This window comes from Anser cygnoides, chromosome 2 (assembly GCF_040182565.1).
Source record: "Anser cygnoides isolate HZ-2024a breed goose chromosome 2, Taihu_goose_T2T_genome, whole genome shotgun sequence".
NCBI classification, from domain to species: Eukaryota; Metazoa; Chordata; class Aves; order Anseriformes; family Anatidae; genus Anser; species Anser cygnoides.
Window position 1 is genome coordinate 48,915,695 of NC_089874.1, and position 24,308 is coordinate 48,940,002.

The 24,308-nt window shown below is 35.4% G+C and overlaps 1 protein-coding gene across 3 annotated transcripts in view; it reads right to left on the reverse strand.

Annotated features, from left to right (window-relative positions):
* ATP9B (ATPase phospholipid transporting 9B (putative)) overlaps nucleotides 1-24,308 on the reverse strand; it is a 179,207-nt gene that overhangs the window by 19,871 nt on the left and 135,028 nt on the right. For all 3 annotated transcript variants that reach the window (XM_066992048.1, XM_066992047.1, XM_013184775.3), the window contains 4 exons: nucleotides 23,293-23,435; nucleotides 14,429-14,541; nucleotides 10,476-10,724; nucleotides 1,031-1,192 (listed from right to left, as the gene is read on the reverse strand). In XM_066992048.1, the coding sequence (XP_066848149.1) occupies nucleotides 1,031-1,192; nucleotides 10,476-10,724; nucleotides 14,429-14,541; nucleotides 23,293-23,435 (667 nt within the window). The remainder of the gene's footprint in view (nucleotides 1-1,030; nucleotides 1,193-10,475; nucleotides 10,725-14,428; nucleotides 14,542-23,292; nucleotides 23,436-24,308) is intronic.

Consider the following 24,308-nt stretch of genomic DNA (forward strand, 5'->3'; position numbering starts at 1 on the left):
AATGATGAAACATTCATTGAATATTCAAACAATCCACAATCAAGGCAAATATTACCTAAATCAGGAATTTGTGATGTATGGTCTGTTGCAGAAATAATGGATTTCTCTGATCTACAAGCTTCATAAAATATCTCTGAACATCTCTAACACACTGTTAAGCAGGCTCATAATGCCAACCTCACTTAATGAAACACAGACTTGCCAAGATCTCTGCAGACCTGAGCATGCACTTACCCTATCTGAAGTACCTCTGCCCAAGGCTGATGGCATGCCTGGTTTGTTATCCACTTACAAACATGGAATAGGATGAGTTTGACACCTATTTAACTAGGACTTAATACTGATCTAACCATGTAACCACATTATCTGAAGCTTTTCTGTTACAGTATCTGATTTTAGTCAGGACAGAAGTACATAGCATGCATGGCTTAACATTAGCAGAGGTTTAAACCTTCCTTTGCATGGTGTGGTGGCTTTCTTGCATCTGAAGTTTTAATAATCATTATTATGTTCCCATCTGGACATCTAACAGATACATAGGTGGTATATAAGCATATAAGGTAAAGCATATACCCGGTACATCTGAGACCTTGGGGTGTTTTGCTGTGCGTGCATGCATGCCTGAAAAAGCAGTATCAGTACTGATACAGTATAGAAAGATGCAAACTACTATTGCAAGAAATTTGTTTCACTTGTTTATCCCTTGAAGAGGCAACACACTTTTAAGATGAAAATTAAAAATGAAGGGTTAAAACTTGCAACATCAGAGCCTAAGCATGAAGTACTGAAATTAATGTGTTGCACGTGAGAGAAGAGTTTGTCCTTTACAAACGTCTCTGCAACATCAGGTTAGCCTGAATTTTATACAATTGCTTGTCTAGTGTGTACCTGCATCAAGTGTCTACTTTCCATTTGAAAGTCCAGTGTAATACATTCTTTCAGCATCAAGTTTCTATTAAGAAATATCAAAATATCTGTTCAGTAAAAAATAGCTTTTGAGAAATGAAAATCAACAGCCCCTCCAAATTACCCTAACTATGATTCCCATGCGCTTGCTCTCAGAAGTGAAGGGGAAAATCTGCAGAATATAGTATGTCAGAATGTGTCCACCAGGGGTCTTCAATTGCATTGAGGTTAAATCCCTGTTAACTAGCGTAAGACCAACACTCTCTGTCCACTGCACCAGAGCTACCTAAAGAAGACAAAAGAAAAAAAAGACACATTTAAATGTGAAAGGTCAATTGCATTATATAGATTAGGCTAAAGTCAAAGAACTGGCAGTAGGGTAAATGTTTAAGCTGTTCCAAAGATTTCAACCCTCTCATAGAAAAACCATCAGTATACAGTACAAAATCTTAGTACATCAAAATAATGTTTTCCTTCAGAAAGATTACAAAAATTAAAATTGAGCAGTGTGACAGAAGACACACAAGCAGGAAAAACCTCAGGTAAGTTCAACCGACATGATGACTAATGCCCACTAAGAATTTCATCCAAATTGAGTAAATAATTACTGAGTAGCTTCTAATGAAAATTTAAATTGGGAAAAAAAAGTTGTATGAACTCCCAAGAAATCCTCGTAGTGTTGTCTGTGTAGGCACCGACAAATGAAAATGCATTGAGATGCAGTTAAATAAAGAGAAAAGAACACACTTTAAATAGCATCATTTTAAAATCCCCAAATCACAGGAAGTCTTTAGAGATTTTTCTTCTTCAATAAAAGTACCACATAAGCTGTAAGTGATCCAATACTCCCAAGGTTAATTTTCAATTTTCACAGTGAAAGGTTACTATTACATTCTGACCTGTAAATTGCATCTTTCTCCTAATACCCTATCATCTCATTTGTGTCCCTTTGCAGCTAGGACTTAAGTGTTCTATATTTGGTGACTCACATCTGTTTATTATTTTGCTTATGCTTGGCTTCACCAACCATTTGAACTAGCATTTTGCAGCACAGTCATTCTGGATTCTTATACCTGGCCTACACACAACTACTTATTTTTTTTTTTCTTTTTTAAAAAGTGCATATACCATAGCAGTGCAAATACCGTAGCAGAAATGGTCAGCAAGACTCAGGAATCAAATAGTTGCCTAAAAGGCAACTGAGCAAACTTGAGAGTAACACATGAAGATTGACTCCTGTCATTATACCAGACCAGCCATACCTAACAGTATCCTGAACAACACAACCAAACCATACCATTAAATATCTGCAGCCTTTATAACATATAACTATTAAAAAATATATTTCACAGATGGCATAAAAATATAAATTACAAATCTGCACAAATAAGTATATACTGAATCACTGGCTGTACAGAGTTCAGAAAAAGGATTCTTAGATTAACACTCTCTCTTGAGGTTTCCCCTCTAGTTATATTCCATTCTCTTTAATGTTTCTGAAATGTTACATTAAAATGGTCTTGTAACCCAGTGTAAAAACATCTAGAACCCCTAGAATGGCATGTGAACGCAGCAGCTGTAGCTTCTACAGCACTTTACATATTGGATGTGGTCAGATAAAACAATCAAAGGCTGGGGAAGCACAAAAAACTTATCTGGAGATGCTATCATTTTGCTTTCAAAAAAACCCAAAAACTATTCTAATGATATATAGTTATTTGCTGATAACCATTAATTTCCTAACACAGACAGATGAAATGCATCAAGTCTCCTGAATCCAAGTTAGGGACTTATTTGAATACTCTGTGGATCTTGTCTGGCTGATCACTAAGTTTCTTTTCTATAGAAATCAGTTTCCCAGGTGACAGAATTGCACTGGTCCCCCCATTACTGAGACACAGGTCTGTGCCTCAAGCCATTAACCATGTACTGTAGCTGGGATAGGTAACACAGGGAGAGTTGAAGACAGCTTCTGTTGTTTCTCGCTTGCTATTTGTCTTCCTCCTCAGTCCAGCTAGTAAGAACAGCTACCCACCTCCGATATGACAACCTCAAAGTAACATTAGTAGTGAAGATAGTAAATATTTGCATTATGGAATGGAAATGGAACAGATCTGACAAAAGCTACTGAGAAACATCTTGTTCGGTGTTTCTTACTCCAGAACTTTCAGATCTTATCATTACTGTTCAGCTCTCATTCCCCGTCAGTAGCCTCTCTCCACTAGAGGCCACCAGCCCCTAGGAGCTGCCATAGTTCACAACTCCAATACTAAACTCTTCAATTATGATAGCACAAATTGCCACTCAAAGTAAAATTCCGAGACTTCAAAAGGAAACTCTCCCAATTAGTGGGCAAAGCAGCATTTGTTCAGCCAAGATACCCACAAGCTAATGTGTTTAATTTTATGGCAGTACTAGCCCAGGAGGTGGAAGTAGCTTCTCTGAGCATGATGGTTTATCTAACTCAGCTGTCTGAGGAACACGTGCATCTGAAGTGGGGCACAAAGAGGGGAAACTTCAGAAGCACTGTTGTTACAGACCTTGTTGGCAGCCCTGCACAATAATTCAATGGCTTGGGGACAATCATCCCATTTGTTTAGAAACATTCATTTACTGAACTAAAAAAAATCTGTTTATAAATATCTTAAGTAACTTCTAGAAAGTTCCATTAAGCATACAAGGTTGTTAAGTGACAAGGATGCAGTTACTTATTTCATCAGTGATGAAACCTAATTGCCTATTAAAGACAAGAAAATGAATAGTTAGTGAATAGTTAGGAATTTTTTAAACTCCATATTAAGCAGAGAACAAAAAAACCATATTCCTGTTGAAGATTCAGAACTTCACATTTAATTAGACCATTAGACTGACTTTATCCAAAACCAAATACTAATCAACAATTTTAAACAAAAAAAACCACTTTAGGAAACATGTAAATTAATACTCCACAAAGATTTTGGAATATTTGATTTTATCATAAACCAATTTTAAATGACAATTTTTCAACTGTTTACAACATTATTTTTTATTTTTAAGGAAAAATAATCTCTTTTACAGAAAATTCTATTAGCCCATTAGTCTTCCATTTAATAATCTCAGTGAAAATAACTACATGGCAGAAAAAGCTACAGGTATCTAACCACACAATTCAACAGCCAAAATAAACACTGATGTGCAAGATGAGGGATTGTCCATAGAAAGCATTTAAAGGAACAGACATATGCTTATTTATTTTCAGCCTCGAGGATGAAAGAGTTAAGTGACTCCCTAACAAATAAAAGAAGTTTTATTCTCTCTGAAGTGGTGTTAAATGGCTTTAGGCCATGCAATCAAAAGGTACAGGTCTGCCCCTTACTCAGCCCAATTCCAAGATCCTCTGTGAATTCTCCTGACCTTTCCTCATGAGGGTAAATGACTTGCACAAGGGTGGGGACTCTCATTCCTGGTCAGGTTAACATTTGCCCCATCTTCCTCTGGATTAGTAGGAAATACCAGGTATCACCCAACTGTCTTACTAATTTTTATTTAGGGGAATAAGAGCTGGGCGACCACCAACTGCATGAAGTTTAACAAGAGCAAGTGCCGGGTCCTGCACCTGGGACGGGGCAACCCTGGCTATACGTACAGACTGGGCAATGAGACGCTGGAGAGCAGCCCCACAGAGAGGGATCTGGGAGTTATGGTTGACAGCAACATGAGCCAGCAGTGTGCCCTGGCAGCCAGGAGGGCCAACCGTACCCTGGGGTGCATCAAGCACGGCATTGCTAGTCGGTCGAGGGAGGTGATTGTCCTGCTCTACTCTGCGCTGGTGCGGCCTCACCTCGAGTACTGTGTGCGGTTCTGGGCACCACAGTACAAGAAGGACATGAAACTATTGGAGAGTGTCCGGAGGAGGGCAACGAAGATGGTGGAGGGCCTAGAGGGGAAGACGTATGAGGAGCGGCTAAGGTCACTTGGCCTGTTCAGCCTGGAGAAGAGGAGGCTGAGGGGGGACCTCATCACAGTCTACAACCTCCTCGCGAGAGGGAGTGGAGAGGCAGATGACCTATTCTCCGTTATCACCAGTGACAGGACCCGTGGGAACGGTGTGAAGCTGAGGCAGGGGAAGTTTAGGCTAGACATCAGGAAGATGTTCTTCACTGAGAGGGTTTTTGTGCCCTGGAACAGGCTCCCCAGTGAAGTAGTCAGTGCACCAAGCCTGTCTGAATTTAAGAAGAGATTGGACTGTGCACTTAGTCACATGGTCTAAACTTCTGGCCAGACCTGTGCGGTGCCAGGAGTTGGACTTGATGATCCTTATGGGTCCCTTCCAACTCGGGATATTCTATGATTCTACGAAATTCCCCCCTCTACTCTGCTCTGGTCAGCCCTCACCTGGATCACTGTGTCCATTTCTGGGCTCCCCAGTACAAACAAGACAGGGATCTCCTGGAAAGTGTCCAGCGGAGGGCCACAAAGATGATAGTGGGCCCGGTGCATCTTCGCTATGAGGAAAGGCTGAGAGACCTGGGTTTGTTCAGCCTGGAGAAAAGAAGACTGAGAGGAGATCTTATTAATGTTTATAAATACCTTTATAAATACCTCTACAGGGAGACAGAGGGATTTGGCCAACCTCTTTTCAGTGGTTTGTGGGGACGGGACAAGGGGCAACGGCCACAAAATGGGTCACAGGAAGTCCCACACCAACATGCAAAAGAACTTCTTCACAGTAAGGGTGACAGAGCACTGGAACAGGCTGCCCAGGGAGGTTGTGGAGTCTCCTTCTCTGGAGATATTCAAGGCCTGTCTGAACGCCTACCTGGGCAACCTGCTGTAAGGAACCTGCTTTGGCAGGGGGGTTGGACCCAATGATCTCTTGAGGTCCCTTCCAACCTCTACAATTCTGGAATTCTGTGAATTGCAACACAGAATCCTTTTGCTCTGCGGGAAAAATTCTGTGAATTGCAACACAGAATCCTTTTGCTCTGTGGGAAAGATAATGACCTCTAGTTACTTGTCACCTTGGGACCCTGATGGCAGGAAGAAGTCATGGTTGATGAAAAACTGATATAGTCACTTGAAAAAATGAAACTTGCCTCGTCCTTGAGCACACAGGGTCATACATCCACAAAGTGAGGTATGAGATATCCTACTGAATTCTGAAGACCTTCACTTACCAGTTCCATCCTAAAAGGCTGTTACTGCTTGGCCTAAGACCAAAAAAATGCCCCTGACCATTTAGGTGAAAAATGGACCATATAAATAAAGGCTTTGAAGCCTTTGACATTTATGAGTGAGCAGTTTGTAGGGTGAGAGTGAAGAACTACGTGTGGAAATTTCTTAAGATAGTTTTGCTCCTTAAAGAATTCTCATGTAAACAACCTTCATTTATTTCAGAGCAAATTAAAAGCATCTTAATTTCAGATAGTCGGATTTACTTTCAAAACCTGGTTCCCATGTAAGGAAACAGAGGACACACAGGTTATACATGTGGTATATTGAGGTTAAGACTATTGGTATGGTAACAGGGAAGAAGCTGGGAGCTTTTTTTCCCCCTACTGTCTGAATGTTCCCAACAGTTTCTGTTAGGATTGTTCAACAACATTAATGTTTGCAATGAGCACCACTTTGTTTGTATTTATGAACAATGATTTGGTAAAGGAAATTTGGAGTCTACCCCTTTTCATCAAGAACCTTCAAAATTAAATAAAATTATTAACTTAAAATACAGCTTGATATGTGAAAAAACTGCCAATCGATATTCAAGACAAGCTATGAAGTAGTTATTCTTTGTGGGTCTCTAAGGTCATGAAAGTGATGGTTTTATGCTACTGAGTGATTTGCTTTTCACAATACATTGACAAAACAACACAATTAGTCTTGCTTCAATAAGCACACACAATAAAATGAATTAAACAATACAACATGTCTCATACATTACAGCTTCACTTGTAAACACAAAAGCTGCTTCACTAAGGGCATATCATTTCCCTGTCTGTTTTTAAATGATTGGCTGTGTATCATTGTAATTAATTTTAGAAACTGTTGTCTTTGGACGGAAACATTGGAATTAAGTAACTGACCACACTTTAAAGTAGTATTTAAATACTTGAAATCCGGGAATTAGAAATGCTTGAGAATATAACAGTGCAGGACAAAGCATAACCAATAAATAGCTGGTTTATGAGAGTACGCAGTCATTAAAAATCGTGACTGATCAATCTTTTCTGACCAGAGGGGAGCAAAGGTCTTCAAAGGCTCCTGTTCATAGCATGCCCCTGAATTGCTTGGGTCTGTGACCTTTGAACTCCATTGCTTTACCTACTTAGCTTATACCCTTTTATGATTGTTCATTACATTAGGGTAGCTGACTTTCTACAGATGAGCTGAACCCACAGCTATCATGGCTGAGTAAAAGACGTTTTCATTTTTTTTTAAGCAAGTTCTCAATGAATGTTTATTGTTTGCTATGCTACATCTGCAGAGGACAAGTGACAGACAAATGAAACTTTCCACTCTTTCAGAGAAAATGAAATATTGATCACTTATCATAAGAAACAAAGAGCCTGGCATAAGTAGGGTTCACATTATGAATACAAAATCAGTTACTTATCTCAGGTTACTCTAACGATAGATAAATACATCTTTTATGATGAATGTACCTACTTCTAAATGTGCAGACTTCCTTTTGATTATATTATCTGTATATGGATGCACACATACACGTGTGAAGAATTTCAAATGAATTCCTCAAGTAATTTCATTAACTGTATTACATGTCAATATATTACGGAACTGCTTCTTACACTCTTCTACAGGGAAGATCAGTTTATACTTACACATTGTTCTCTGCTCTTTATATGCTATGGTGATAACATGCAATGTTACATAATGCAAAAAGACAACAGAACAAATCACATCTTCTTTCAAAAGACTGCAATCAAGCGAGTTCCATAAACAAAATCTAAGAGAATAGAGTTGTAATGTTGAGAAAGCACAATGCATAAAACTGGTTAAGTCTATTAAATGATAATGTTGCTTATTAACCAAATATGTTGTGATAGGTCAGTGTTGAGGTTAAACAGAAAACATCAATTGAATCATTTCCCTAAATAAAGCTCCAGGGTGCAATATTCAAAGCACTTTATTCAATAAAAAATGCTTTTAAAATGGTACTTTGGTGATTGGGAAACATTGGCATCATCAGTCAACCTAACTGCAGGAAAGTTCAATAAGCTAAATAATGAACCATTTACATTATTTTCCTTAGGCTCCAGTGATTTGCAAGCATTGCATCAATACAACTCTTTAAAAAATTATGATAAAGACCTGCTAAGTCTTTCAACTCTTAGCCTTTTTGCTGTTATCCTGCATTTTTTATGCTATTTAAATGTTTTCTGTAGCTTCATCATTTTATAAGATTCCTTTCAGTATCAATTTCTAAATATATTAAACTATACCTATTCAATATGATATTTTTAGTAGTTTCAAACATCTTTGAAAATGAAATTTAATGCTGTCTGTTCTGAAGTGTGTTGCAAGTTTTTCAATTCACTGGCATATAGTTTGAATGTATGAGTTCAGGACAAAAAAATCATTATTAAAAATACCTGTACATTCTCTCCCTTAAAGCACTAATAGTTTCTTCGTTGCTGTCTTCCTCTTCCACTTTGCTTTTCACCCTGAGCCCCATATCTGTCATCTAAGCACTTTATCAACTTTCCTTTTTCCAAGGTCAAATCCTTTACTGTCTTCCCAGGGCACCACTTGCATAATTCTCAAGTCTTACAGCTGTTTCCTTTAGCAAATATTGAAGGAGAATTGCTATTTACGGCATTATTTTCAGATTCCAAAAGACTGAATGAATTGAAAAAAATATAGAGAGAAGAGCAAGTGTGTGAAAAAAATCAACATTTCTCTTAATTGCACATCTCTTCACCTTTGTCTGTTAAAGCTGAAGGGTTTACTTAATCTTTAGCTGTGACTGCATCTTTCATTATATTTAGTGGTACCTTGCAGGCTCATTACACTAATACATTTAGTGAATATGATTATATATGCATATGAAAAATTGTACGTGTGCAAATATTGTCAAACATTATGCAGATACAATAACAGATTATACTGACAGTATATCTGTCATAAACAAATGCATTTCCAACATTCTCAACTCATATTGTAGGTCAACTTGTATTATATAACACCACACACAATATTATGGATTATTGATTTTAGCCAAAGAGCTCAAGTCCTACCTAGAGTTTACTTCTAAAATGGATGTTCTATCTGCTGCTTTTTGATCTCTGAGAACCAGCCATTTCTTTGTATTCTGCAATCCCTTGATACCATGAACTACTGGAAGTGGATATAATTGTCTGTTCAGTACAACATCAAGAAAGACTTCATTTTATTTAATTTTTGAAAGGACTTGTTATAAACTTGTTTCTTTTAGCAATTAGTTTGCAGTTTGAATTGTTAAAATTCTGTTAATGGTACATATGGTGATATACTAAAAATGCAAACCAAACGTATACCAAAAGTAACAAGCAAAGCTGTAGTAATTGTAGTAATTACTACTTTGTGGAAGAAATATTACCTGGTATTAGATCAACTTGTACAGTTAAAAAAAGTATACAGGCTTTCACATATACAACTCCTTCTTCACATCTTGTGAAAACCGTGTTTTGATTATGACTAAGTTACAGTGGCTACACCATCAACAGTATATACAACCTTCAGACACTGCTAGAAATTCTTTAAAACAAAGATGCCCTTTAACCTATTCAATTTAAGAGGCAAACTGACTTCTAAATATTCTGTTTTCAAGAGTACACCCATATTCATGTCAGTGGACCAGAATTATTTTTATGCTTACTTTGCAATATATTGAAACTTGAATTTTGTCTCTGCCTCGCAAGATCTTTCTGGATTGAATTTTAGGCAACTAATTCAGGCCCTAAAACATGACTACTCAGAACAATAACTCAGGTCTATGAAAGCAGTAGGATTTGTTTCAGATTTGGATTTCAATGTAAGGCAAATGCATATTTTACTCAAATAGGGTTTTAAGTTTGTTCCACACTTCATGAAATTTTGACTGAACCCTCAAGATAATGCAGCTGCCTAAGGTAAGTAAGCTCAAGAGCTTTTGTACAGGAGTGTTTGAGGTTTGGGCTTTTTTTTCCTGTTGGGGTTTGTTTCCTGTATATTCCACTAACTGGTAGTGTCACTAGCTAATGTACCTGGCTGTCCATCTCTCAAAGCTGAGTTTCATATTCTCCTTTGAATATCTGTGCTATGATCCATACACGAATTAATGTTTTGAGAATACACCTAATAACTTTAATTCTGATACTCAATGCAGCATTGATTTCAAAGCATTAACTTCACAGACCTCTTAGGCAAATAATTCAAACTACCTTTACATAACCTAGATCTTTCCTATAGCAGTAAAGGAAGTAAAACCAGATTATTGGAAGTATAAAGAAACCCCACCCCAAAACACTTGTATTTCACAGTTCTGTTCTTTTTAACTTCATGAATCCCGTTTTTTGGCTGAGATTAAATTTTTTTTGCCCTTGCATACTAACCTCATCAGGGCTGGAAGCCTGGTAAGCTCGATTTTCATCACTGAAGTCCTGATCCACCTCTGCATATTCTGTTTCTCCAGACACACCAGCACGTGATTCATAAACCGGGGTCACATTGTGGCACAGTGCAATAGCCTTCACTGCTTCATGTATTCGGCTGCTGACGCTCTTGCGGACTTTGGGTGCAGAAGACTGAGGTTTCCTAGATGGTGTTGAGCTTACATTGCTTCCACTATTCTGAGAATGCACCTTTAAGACCCAATACAATGAACAGTAAAACAAAGTTTAATAATAGAAACAAAACATGAATACTGATTTATATCTGATTTTTCCCTTTACAAAGGATGATAAATTATAAGAATAGTAACTATTTATTTCATAAAAACTACTGTTAACTCTTTCAGTTCGTGATTAATAAAAATCCACATCTACTTTTCTCTAGAACTAATGTATAACCAGAGGTTCATTATCTTGAATTTATATTTAATTTCAATAAGAGAGAATTCAAACAGCAGGTAATTGAAAAATGCGAAATTAAAACAAGTAACCAATAAAATGAATGAATAGGCTGACCAGGTTCTGCAGAAAACACTGTTTCCTTAATTCATAATTTACCTTTTCCAGTGATCCATCACACAATAATCCTTTTATGTACTTTACTTCCTATGCATTATTTTAGAAAAGTACTTAAGACAGCAACAAACTGGATCACTTTAGGAACACCAGAACAAAACTGCAAGGGTGTTTTTTCTTTTGTTTGTTTGCTTTTCTTCTTTATTCTGTCATCTGCGTACATCCAGAGGCTGGAAACTTATATTCCACAATTTAATATTGAAAAAAAAAATCCCTTTACATCTTGACCGAAATCTTTGGCATTTTAAACAGCACATTGGTATGGAACGAAAGAACAAATGCAAATATCATTAAGTATAAAAATTAGGATAAAAATATCACTGATTAAATTAAAAACCTATGTGATTTCTACATTATTTGTAAACTAATACAGTTTGAAGGGTAGTTGCTTTTGCTGCAGGTTGGAATTTGTTCTTCCTTAGCAAAATATAATATATAATATAATAATATAATACATACAATACTATGTATGTACTATTATACAATACTATTATACAATAATATAATATAATAATATAATACAAAAATATAATAAATAATCCTTCAAAATAATTGTTTGACACATTTGAGGATCATATTATTGTTGAATAAACACTAACACTACTTTTAGTTATCCTTCAGAAATAGTCAAGTACATGATTGAATTTGTCTAAGAGAGTACTCTGTTTATAAATGTTTGAAAGCAACTGTTTTATTGCCTGTTTGTTTTTGAAGTCAGCATTGGAAATATATATATCTAAATATATACGCAGTTCTACCCTGGAGTGAACAGAAGACTCTTTGGTAACTCAGAAAACCTCTTCAGAAACCATGCGTTTTTAACTCCTGACTGTAATCTGCTGAACCGTGAACATTCTGCCCATCAAATTACAGTGTTGTCTAATAAAGGGTTTAACTTTCTGCTCATCTGGCACTGCTTTTCAGCTACTGCTTTAAACCTTGGCATTTGCATTCTGCTAACGCTGATGCCATTACAGCTGCAAATAAATTAAGCTGATTTACTCCTCCTGAATTATGTTATGTTTATTGATGCTTGTATAATTTAATTTCACACAAATTCCATTAAAGATTATGCCCTCTATCACAAAATGCTTCCAGTGGGGAAATATAATCAGGTTATAATAGATTTGTGTGTTACATTAAGATGACAATAGTCTAGTAGGTCCACTGTAATAATAAAACAGAACACAAACAAGGGATAAAATCAATGTCACACAAGAACCACTGCCTAGCTAACCGGCAGCCCCTATTATCATAGATTAAATAAAAAAAAACCTCACTATAGTTTTGAGATTGAAGCACTGTTTAATAGTTGCTTGTTTTGTTAAAGAAACTCCTTCATTTTTCTGTTTTAAATAGTTGCTAGCAACACACATAATTAAAGTATTATTTAAACATTAAGCAGTGTTATATAAAGCTGCAAAAAGGAAGTTCCAAAAAAGTTCTTTTCATCATTTAAGAACTGCTAACATAGATTTGGGAAATCCTTTCCCACAATTCAGGGAAATAAAGCTTCCCTTGCATTTCTTCTTTTAAAGAATTCAGTGCCAAATCTGTTACAGTAATTAAAAAAATAATTAACCATGGGTACAACTCATTAAATTCTACAACAAACTAGTAAAACCTTTAAGCAAGTAAGAATTCCAGAAATTATGCCATTCTTTTCAGATAGAATATTTAACCTAAATAAATGAGAATAAATTAACCTAAATAAATGAATGTGCCTCCTCTACAAGAAGACTGGTGCCCAGTCTTCGAACTTAGTCAGTCCTAAGTGTGCCTGCTGAAGTTTATCAGTTAATATTATCTATTGCTACTGTTGTTACTGTGAATACCCAAACAATCCATTATAACAAAACTATGGTTGGGTGATTTTTATAAACATTGTCAGGTAGCAATTACTTCCAATAACCCATCCTGAACCATATCTGGACTACTGATCTTTAGGTAAAAGAACTCCATATCTTATTTCTCACGGGCTTATTATTGCAATTCAGTGACATATTCATGGCTGTACCTACTAAGAATTAAGCTGAAATGAATTCCTTTTTCTTGGATAAATCTAAGAACTAGATTCCTTGATTTGTTTATATGGAAAATAAGATAGAAATTCAAGTTGCAGACTGAATACTAATATACTGTGTTTAGTCACTGCTTTCCCTTCTGCCTCTCTTCTGAAATGCAACAGAGTATTAACAAATTGGTGTCAAACTTTTTGTTTTTTTTTTTTTAAAGAATCAAAAGAGAAGGAAGCTACAGTTCAAAAAGATCTGCATACCTAAAGACCCAAGCTAATTGTTGATCCTACAATCAATCCTTTTACAAGAGAAAATGACGACACAGATAAGGGGGTCAGTCTATGAACTTAACTGGGTCAGCCAATGATGTTTTGTATCCACATCAACTATAATTTATATATAAAGTCTTAATTATCACACTGTATGCAACATATGAAAACATTAATTAACATATCTCTTATTTGCTCCTATATCAATTTGTTGTTGTTGTTGTTGTTGTTTGTTTCAAAGAATAGAAATAAAAATAAAAAAAAAAACAACTTCCTAATCCCAGAATGGAATCAGGTCCTTAGAAAGGCCTGCAGAAGCAACCCAGATACTTTATATACATAGGAAATGCAAATGGTGTTTGCAGAATTTGATCCTCCTCCACTCCACAACTTACCCACAGACAGACAAGGAGTCACAATTCTCTTCCTAGACCAAGTATTCATATATCACAGGAAGACCAAACACTTCATTCTCAACCAGAAGAGAGTTAGAAAGTTTTCATTTTTTCCCCTGGTTTATGCCATTTGCAATCTTAAATTTCTCTAAAACCATATTTATTTAAAATATTTTTTTATATATGTCTTCATTTTGCCAACTTTTTTTTTTTCTTTTTGGTTATGGCAATTAATGTGGTTTTCAATGTCTATTGTTGATGAATATATCTTCAAAGATGTAATTACTGTTTGTTGTGTTCTGGTCATTTACTCGTAATTTGCAGTCTCCACAATGAATAGCTTACTCTGAGATGATTTGGCAGAAGACAAACTGCATTGCACAGACAAGTTAACACAGATTCCTGACAGTGGGGAATAGAAAAGTAAACTCCATGAAGTGGGTGTTATGAGGAACTTTAGAACCAGGAGACAACAACATACTGTCTCACACTTTCCCCTTTCATCCTATCAGTTGAGAGAGATCTACAAAAGGAAGAATTTTCATAGCATCTCAAATTTCTAGACATGATCAACAACAATGCTTCAGTGCTTTAAAAATATCTCCATATTAAAGGTAAATAATTTATAAATGAGATACCTGTGAATATGAGTTTATAATATGACTCTGAATTTCATCCATTGTGTCTGTTCCATAGGACACAGTACCTAGGTGGAGACGCTTAAATATCATCTCATTCTGTGTAAGTGTTCCTGTAATGAAGAAGCACATTACAAACCAGCAAAAAAATACCATGAGAAGGCCACAACACTCCACCCCCCAGTCCCAGTCTTTCTTTTGGAAAGAAGGAATGAATCATAAGTTAGCATCAGTTCAGTTAATTAAAGTAACGTTTGTGCAGAAAGATCAGAGTTAGTCATACTGGAAGAAATCACTGGTTCCACCTTCAGCCTGATTCTGCCACCACAACTAAACATACAAACTAGAAAGACACAAAATCATTTTCCTTAGTATAAAACACAGAAAATGTAGTATATGGATAAAACTGACTCTCAAACATCAATGCAACAGTTTGCACCATGTATCAGAAATGCTTAAGGAAAATAAAAAAAACATCCGTCCAGGAATCCAGCACCTCGTGTACAAAGGCAGACACGCTAACAAGCAGGCACATTCAATGTTAGCTAGAATAAGTCATTAAGAACAAACATCACTTCCAAAGTTGACAGATTTAGCCTCCAACTGGAATAAGGCAGAATGAATGAAATCAGTGTTTTCAGAACACACTTTGCATTTGTGAGAAACTACAGGGTGTCAGTCACAGACTGACACTTTGCGTCCATCTCTGCCAACTGTTCACATCCCTGGGTTTGGAAAAACTCTTAATAGAAAGGTGGAAGGTTCAGGCTTCCAAGATGAGGCACATCAGACAAAAAGAGGTCACCTAGCTTCCCATGGTAAACTCACAAAAGATTATCTTGATAATGGCCCTTCCTAAAAAACTATTCCTACAATTACTCAGACAAAGGGGAATTAATTTAGTACAAAACTTTTACTATATTTAACCACACAGTCTTGGGTTATCAAAAATCATAAATGTGACAATATCCTGATGATGATAAACACAACATGATACTAGAAGTGCCATTCTTGAAGCTTTTACAATAATTTTAATGCAAAGGATATTAAAATTATCCACAAATAAGAACTGCAGAATAAACTATTTCATGTCTTCATCCCAGTATGCTTAAAGACACAAGCCACAGGAAGAGAGTAGGTTACTTCTCTCCATTGTGTGGAAAACAGAACTGTTTGGACAGTTAGCATCCAGCTTATGCATCTAATAGGGCTAGAACTATTAGTAATTTTGCAAGATTCAGTAAGGTTGTAAAAGTCACGTCTTCCTCAGTTATATCTGATATGTCTAACAGTCCTACATTCTGGTAATATCTGTATGGTGACACTTCATTTCAATTGTTGTACCATCAAACCACAGTTATCAGACCATGTCTAGTTGTATTACTATAGAAGCATTAGATGATCATTCCAAATATATTTCCTTTTCCCTCTCTACCATTAAAAACTGACACTTTCCATTCATGTTTCCTTACATGTTGTTCAGGATTTTTTACCAGTCATACCATTTGAATTCAGAAAAATATTTAAAACAAGGTTTATATGAAACACATAATTTCTTCACAAAATGCATAACATTATTAAAAATACATATGAGAAGTAAAATATTCCAAAGGCTGGAAAACAGCCCACGCAGATAAAGTTCTTGATCTCCACAATTAGGAAGACAGAAACTTTTGACTACTTTTATACAAGGGATAAGAAGAGTTTGTTTTTATAGTCATCATGTAAGTCCATGAAGATTTTTTGTTTGCCTTTACAAGCTTTACTTTTGTTCAAATATTGTTTGTTAAATTTGATTACATTTATGACTGTAATTGTGGGCTAGGAGAAAAAAAAACACAACAATCTACATTTTGCAGATGAGAAACAGGCAAGTTTCCACTTGCAATCATGAGAAATTAAAATCTCCATTTAAAAAGAAAATAAAACAAACAAACAAAAAATCCAACACAACAAAAACACTAAAACAAAGTTCTTTGTTCAATATTGTTTGTTGCAAGAAATTTCCAAATAAATCTGCATAACGTTTGTTACTTTCCAGGCATGTTAACATCTTCTCACTGCCCATAGCTTTGCCAATTTTTGAATTAAAATAAATTCTCCCTAGGAGTTGGGGAACTAAATGCCACTCAAAATTTGAGACAGCAGGCAACTGTCAAATCTGTTTCTCACTAGTTCAGTAATTGCTGCTTGGGAAAACAGAGAAAAAACAAAATTGGCTCTACGATTATTATATGGAAAGATTATTTCTTCTGACATTACTAAATCTGTCCAAGTCCAAATCATGTGTAGTTGAGGGAAAGGTAGATAGATGGAAAAACTGTGTCATTCCTTCCCGCCTCCCATCTCAGCAAGCAGAGAAGAAAAGCTTCAGAGTAGAAAAGTATGGATTTTCATATCTTGCAAGAATCAGGAGCCAGGGAAGGAGGTTCAGGAAAAATGAGCAAGGGAAAACAATTTATAAAGACAAGGTTAAACATTCCAGCAATCACAATTTAATACTCAGATTTTATGCATTACTTATAGAATCAACATCCTTCCATTTTATCAGCTACAGTAATAGGAAACATCTATGGCATATGAAAGCAAGCTGCAAAAATATCTGTACTTGCTATTCAAAATTCTAATAAAAAAGAAGGAAAACAAAACCCAAAAGAAACAATTAATTTTTGCTCTTGGTTTTTTAGACTAGCATTAGGCTTTCAACAACAGACAATACATATGAAGCACTGTTGGAGAAACATGGGTAGCTGCATTTATAAATGCATAATTACCCCAAATTTCTGCAAAAATAAAACAAAATACACACTTTCCAGTCATCCAAATGGAAGTTAAAAGTTTTCCTATATGTGAAAATTAAGAATTTACTTTTTACATTCTTCTAATGAATGGAACACCAAAAAGGATGAAGACATCCCCAATAACTTGGTCCAAATATTTCATAATGCCAATCAATCATGTTACAACTTAAGAAGCAGTTCTTAAATTGTAGTCTTCTGGAAGAAACCTAATACGCCTTGACAAAACAATGCATTGTTTACTTTATCCACCAAAATGCAAGCCTTTCAAACATGGAGAGAAGGGATTTTTTTATATAGCTTAATTTAGGAATGAAAAGGAACCCAAAACTGAGCCATTTTTCTAGTCTGCTCAAAGTGATAAAAGTACTGAAGGACAGTATGAGAGCTTTCTACTTTTGATAATGCTTTTTAAACACTTATGTATCAGTTCCACACTTTTAAGACATTGCTAATATGAATTTAGTGGATAAATAAAACTACTTTAGAAAAAAATTAGAAATTATGGTAGTCAGTGTATGATCTCCAACTAACATCACATATTCTTTGCTCTGCTATACAGTTAGTTACCACACAAGGAAAATATCCTGACAAAAAGTTAGTATACAATTGCTGAAGAAAAATTTAGTATATTCTTTAATGAATCCAAGAGTGTTTTTTGTTGTTGTTGTTGGTTTTGTTGGTTTTGGTCTAAAATTGTGTCATTAAACACAGAGTAAAGCAGGCAAAGACGAAATTAATTTCTAAGGAAAAAGTCCTGAAGGCATCATTCCCTGGGTGGCAACAGATGTGATTCACAACAGAGCTGCAGAGTTTTGTTGTTGTTGTTCTTGTTTTTGTTTTGAGAAGCAGATGCAGATCTATCTGATCCTACATTACTATATGGTAACTGGGACTAATACCAGCAATTTAAAAAAGCCAAAACAAAAGAGCAAGAAAATACATGCAACAGAAGAATTAGTAACTTTATCAGAAATTGAGAAGGTGAATAACCTTTAAGAAAGCATGCATTCTTTGATTGAGCTATTTACTTAAATAGATAAAAAGTCAGGGCAAAATTGAACAGTTTTATTGAAATTTTAAAGGAAATCCAGCTCAACACTCTTAATAAACTGTTGGCAACAATCTGGAGACAGATATACTTTCTCTGAACCTTAGAACAAATACAATCTGGTAAGATTACAAAAGGAAAAATTAAAAACTCATGATAAACACATACGTCTGCTCACTCAACTGCTCCACTTATGAACAAAAACCATAAACATAGCCACCATAAAACCTCAAACCAAACCCCAGGATAACCTACAACCTGCTAGGAACGAAGGTGAAAAAGCTAAGATTTGCTTATCTTTGCTGGGCTGAAGGTAACAGTACTCGTATCATTGATATGGTTAAGAACAGCAGTAGCTATTTCCTACTGATATCAGCCTTTCACAGCAACATTCATATTCATTGGATACACCATGGATTTTGAGTAGATAGGTATCCAACTGAGGCCACAAAGTAAGGGTTCCTTTGACTGATCTACCTCGAATGCATGTCTTGAAGCTTCCTGTAGTATCTCATGATAAAAGCTTTCTATTCTAGTGTGCTCTACTCAACTGCAACCTCAGTGGTACTAAAACCCTGGAGACAGAGAACAGATAAAGTTAACTGTGTAAATATGTATGCATCAAAGTGAAGTGAGGAGAGATTATTTCACCAGCATTTCATTATTTTTATTTTTATTTTTAATTACTCTGTGGTAGCTTATGTTAAACAGAAAAAGACTCAATAGTCTTTAATACCTTAAAAGATATATTTTGAGAAATAATTAGTGAAATTCACTATTCTAATAGTCCTTTACATTAGGCACATTTAAGGAAAATGCCTACATATACCAACCTCTAACAAGACTTTCCCAGAAAATCAAGAATCACATTGCTCTATGCATCTGTTCAACTATTATATTTGTTAAGTATCTCATTTGGTCCAAACACCCGCTAAAATGTTAATTACAGAACTCAAATACAAGTGTATGCATTAGCAAATAACTATGCTTGGAAGACTGTACACATTTGTTATAGCTAAATATGCTGGAAGTTGTCGTGAATGGCAGAAGGCTTGCCATCCCACATCCCAAGTAACAAAAGTATTCAAAAAATATTGCCAAATATCTTTATTTTTCTTTCAGGATTAAAATCTTTTTATACACTGGAGAGAGTTAGATACCATGCCCAGCTGCCCTTGGAAACAACTGGAAATAGCTCCCCCTTATAGCTGCCCCCCGCCCCATAACAGATGACGCCTTTCTGTCAAACTTATACGTGATTCAAGTCCAAACAACATGGCATTTTGGGTAATGGATGCTATAATTAAAATGTGAGTCCTAAAAAACCTGTTGTTTTAGTGGGTGTTGTTAGTAATGGCTTTGTTCTACATGAAGATAAAAACTCCCTAACAAAGGAATTAATGTATTGCTTTAATAGGCTGCACCCTGAGTTAAGTTTTAAAATTTATGAGTTCTCTGCAGCATTGTTCTTTAAACAATGGCATTGTCAAAGGCAACCAGTGAGAAGATTAAAGTTCTCCCAGCAGATTAAGTACAAATTATCTGTCCTCCTGTTTCAGCATCATTTGTTCATTTATCACATAACGTCTAGTATTTCTGGTCAGTGTCAATATGCTCTGCATCCTTGCAGTTAACAGATGTCTTCTCTTGTCGAATGAATTACTTTATGTTTCACGCACTGGTGGCCGCAGATGTGTCACTATAGCAACATCATTAATTTCAGATCTTACCGGAAACATGCACTCCAATCAAACCTAATTATACCACATTGCTTTCTTGTCCCACAATAAGGAAACTATAATGCAATTATCGGGATACTTCATTTTCTATTCTACTGTGGCAAATGAGAGAGCCACTGTGATGGACGCTTCTTGTCAAAAAGCTTATTGATGAAGCACAAACCCAATTTACAATCATACAAAGAACTACCTTGCAATTATGTTAGTAAGGCAATGCTCCTTAGACTCAACAGCTAATTCTCAATCATTTCCAGTGAAGCTTGGACCACAGTATAAGATTTTTGCAGACTGTTCTATTTTTATTTTCAATATTGAGAAAAGATTTGCTTGTTTACATTTAAGAAGATAAGCCTTTTAGTCCCACTTTTTAATAGCACCTACTTGGAGAGACAACTACAAAACTGTCTTTCTCCTCTGAACAGCCAAGCCTTAAGTGGGCTTACGAAGAACAGAATCAACTGGTTTGTAAGATTATAACTGGAAGTTCAAGCATGAAAGTACTGAAACCAGCTCTCATGAACAGTGTGTAACCATGCAATAGCAATCTTGGATTAACTGTACAGATGCTGTTCATTACCTAAAAGGATGCTTTACATTTATGATAAAATGCAGAATAAGACCAAATATATTCATCAAGAAAGGAAACTGGAAGCAGCTACTGATATACTCAGGTATATCAGGTATTGCACATTGGCTGCAAGTTTGCCTAGATGTAAAAAGTTTAAAAAATACAGGACATTTAAGACTAAGAAAATTGAGCAGTGCTTCGTATGATGGTCTGAAGAAAAGCACTGTCTGGAAGGCCATGGCCAGTTTTCTGAAGCTTGTCAACTCTGCTGGACTCCAGGCTTATTTTCAGTTACCTCAGCTTTCCACTAACACTTGAGTAAAAGCACATAGGCTGCCTGTTAGAGCAAAACGTTTGGTAACTACTGCCCTAGAATACTGCTTCTACATTCATTTTTATATCATTAACTTACAGATTCAGACCTCCCTCTAGAACTCAATAGACTTCAATGCTCTCAAAAGCCTTTGAGGCTGAATGCTAGCAATCTTCCAGACTATATGTAAACACATTTGCTGCTAAAGCCTTTTTACACTTGTCTATTTAGCCCCATTCAAGTATGCACTCTGAAAGGCCAGAACACAAGTGCTTCTTAAAATTAAACAGAACTACTGTGATTGCAAGTGGCATGATGCAGCTTTGGAAAAAAAACAAAAAAAAACAAAAAAAACCTAACCCACCAACAATTAGAATAAAACAAGGCTGTTTCTCTTATGTATACACGTCTATGAAGTGTTTTCTTTCAAAATTTTATAAATGTAACTATTTTCACTTTGAAAAACCCAGTCCCACTAAATTTAATGCTATTAGAAAATCTTTTTTTTTTAAGTTATTTTTAATTACTGTTGTATTAGGTTAACTTTATCAGTTGTTTTTCTACAAGTAGAACTGATGCTTTTTTTTTTTTTAATTTTTTTTAAACTGGGTTGTAGGTACATAGCTTGAGGAAAAGAACACAGCACAGTGATTCTTGTGCTTTACGATATAAACCACCTGTCACCAGACAGGGTCAGAATATAATTCTTGCATTGTATAATATAATTTCAGGATTGTAAAGTTGGCTGAATAAATTATTAGCATTTTATTTTTCACTTAAAATTTTCAGTGCAGTCTGTAAGGAGACAATGCTAAAAGTGAGCCAAATTTCTAGTTTGGTACGGTAACTGGAATATTTATCAGAAAAGTTTTAGTATACAGTGTCTTTGCTTACGAAGTAATTCTTTGGGCAAATGAACTCTACTGCACTGTTCTGAAAATTTATTATTTTTGAAAATACTTTCCTTTTTCCAAATATATGCTGCAAATTGCATATTTCAAGCTTATGATGAGACAGCACTCTTGAAGTTACATAAATTATCACGATGAAAGGTGCAATTAAAATCAATAAGCAGTTTCAAACAGAATGCAAATCATTAGGTAACTGAAATAAAACTTGTTAAAAGAATTGTTCGTTTGCTTTGAAAAATTACCACATTATAATTAGGAATACTTTTCTGTATGCTAAGAAAGATGGCAGTTGTCTTTTTCTTTTACAAAATAGAAGAACAGCATTCGGCAGCATGTAAGTTTACATATGTACCTATAGAATAAGAAGAAATACATTTTCAAAATATGACAATATATGAAATACATGTTTCATTTCAAAATAGGCACTACTGGAAGTGTTGAGCACAGGAGTGAACGTGGACCTATTTCAACGAAAAAGCTGTGAACTGGGTATTACACTTTCTGAACAGCATAATAGAGTGGAAACCACTTCCAAACCATCTCACCATTTTGAAGTAGATTTTACTTAAAACCACTAAAACATTCCTTCAGCTGTTTGAGAAACAGCTTTCTCATTTCAGAACTTAGTCTAACTCAGCTTCTGAAGAAAACAGAATGTCTGCCAGAACTGATTTATTGAATCTCAGAAAGAACCAAGAAAGGAGAAAAAACACTGCATTTGCTAAAGAACTTGTTATTTATTATGATGTTTTCTGAAATAAATTCTAAAAATCCCTCAATACTTCTAAGACTTAAGAGCACGGTAAGCCTGTCACAAGCTTCAGCCATAATGGTAGACAGCAGAATAGAGCAAGCTATCACTTCTTCACAGTTACCTGTCTTCTGATCCTAGCAGGGACCAGGTTTTCCAATATACCAGGTCAGGTACAATAATATATTACAGTTAAGAAGATGAAATCATACGGCAGCTCTAGAACTGGTCTTTGTAACATAAACAGCATCTAATTTCATGCGAAGAACAGATATCATTTTAAGATGTGATCTTATGACTTGTTTAGGAGATGACTTTCTCTCTTGAAGGCTGTTCTTAACTGTTAACGATCATACAATATTGCAGTAGAAATAAGATGCAGAAGAATAAGGTGCATCTTAAGCGCTAATCCAGAGTTTTTTCGGAGTAAGAGATGTGTGGTACTCTTACTAATGCCATCAAATGTCCTGTTACCGCATCAGAAGTGTTCTCACCAGATTAAACCAGATTATTACCAAATACTAACTTTCCTGTGTAAATTTCAGCCTAGCTAATCCAATTGGCACTACTACAACAAATCCCTCAAGCACATGCTTAATATTTTATTGAAAAAATAAAATGAAAAAATAAAGATCAGTAGTATTAATCTACTTTTTCGTTAACATATTAAAATATAGAATAAAGTTTACAAATTTTGTAAGTCATCACATTCTGGAATTGTAACCTGATATACCTGTTTTATCCGTTAGTAAATAAACTAATCGTCCCAACTCTTCTGGTATGGTGCTAGTTCGAACAACTGTTCCAGGAATATTGTCATCTTTCATAATCATCCACCCATAGGCTGCCTTACCCATGTCCAAGTTCACACGTAAACTGCAAAAGAAATATATACCATAATCAGTGTGAATATTGGGCAGTGAAAGTTATAACTATAAAAGCAAAACTCAAAGCTGTTTTTAGGATACCAGAAAAAAAATCTTAAAACTACATACAACAAACATTTTGGAACATTTTTGTTAAGTGTTTGTAGAGTACATAACACATTAGAAACTCAGGCTCTATCCCAGACTTTTAGGAACTACTACAATACAAACGAATGCAATACCATGTCTCCTACATGAGACAGACTGCAACTCTTTTGGAGATTCTTAATATACTTATATTGCTACACTTACACACATTGACAGTATTATACACTTTATCAACGAGTTCAGATTCAAGTCACAGTTTCAATCTGTTAAAAAAGCAAAACCAAACAAACCTATTTTTTCTTTATAATGTGAAAATAAAGATATCATTGTAAACAGTATTGATGATTCTTCAGGTCTTCATTTTTAAATAACTATTTTTCCTTTAGGAAAGTACAAATACATATGTCAGTTTCTTTTTCTCACCATGGCTAATCAACAATGTCAACGTCCTTGCCAAAATATAGTTACAGAAATCAAGTGAAAAGTAAGAATAGTGCCCAAACAGTGAAATTCTGTGATAGCCTGTAGGCCAGAGCTGTTACTGCCAGCAATAAAAAGTAGCCTTTGGGTAGGCTCTATACTAGAAATTTTTGTTTGCAGCAAGTTTTACTATTTACAGAAGTACAAGATCACAATAAATTTATTTTTTTCCAATTCACCCCGTGTCTGCATATTTTCTGTTAATACTTCCATGACCATGTCACACAAGAATTAATTGCTCTTATTCCTTGTATTCCTAAGTCATAATAAAAAAGAAGTCTTCACTGATGCTGGT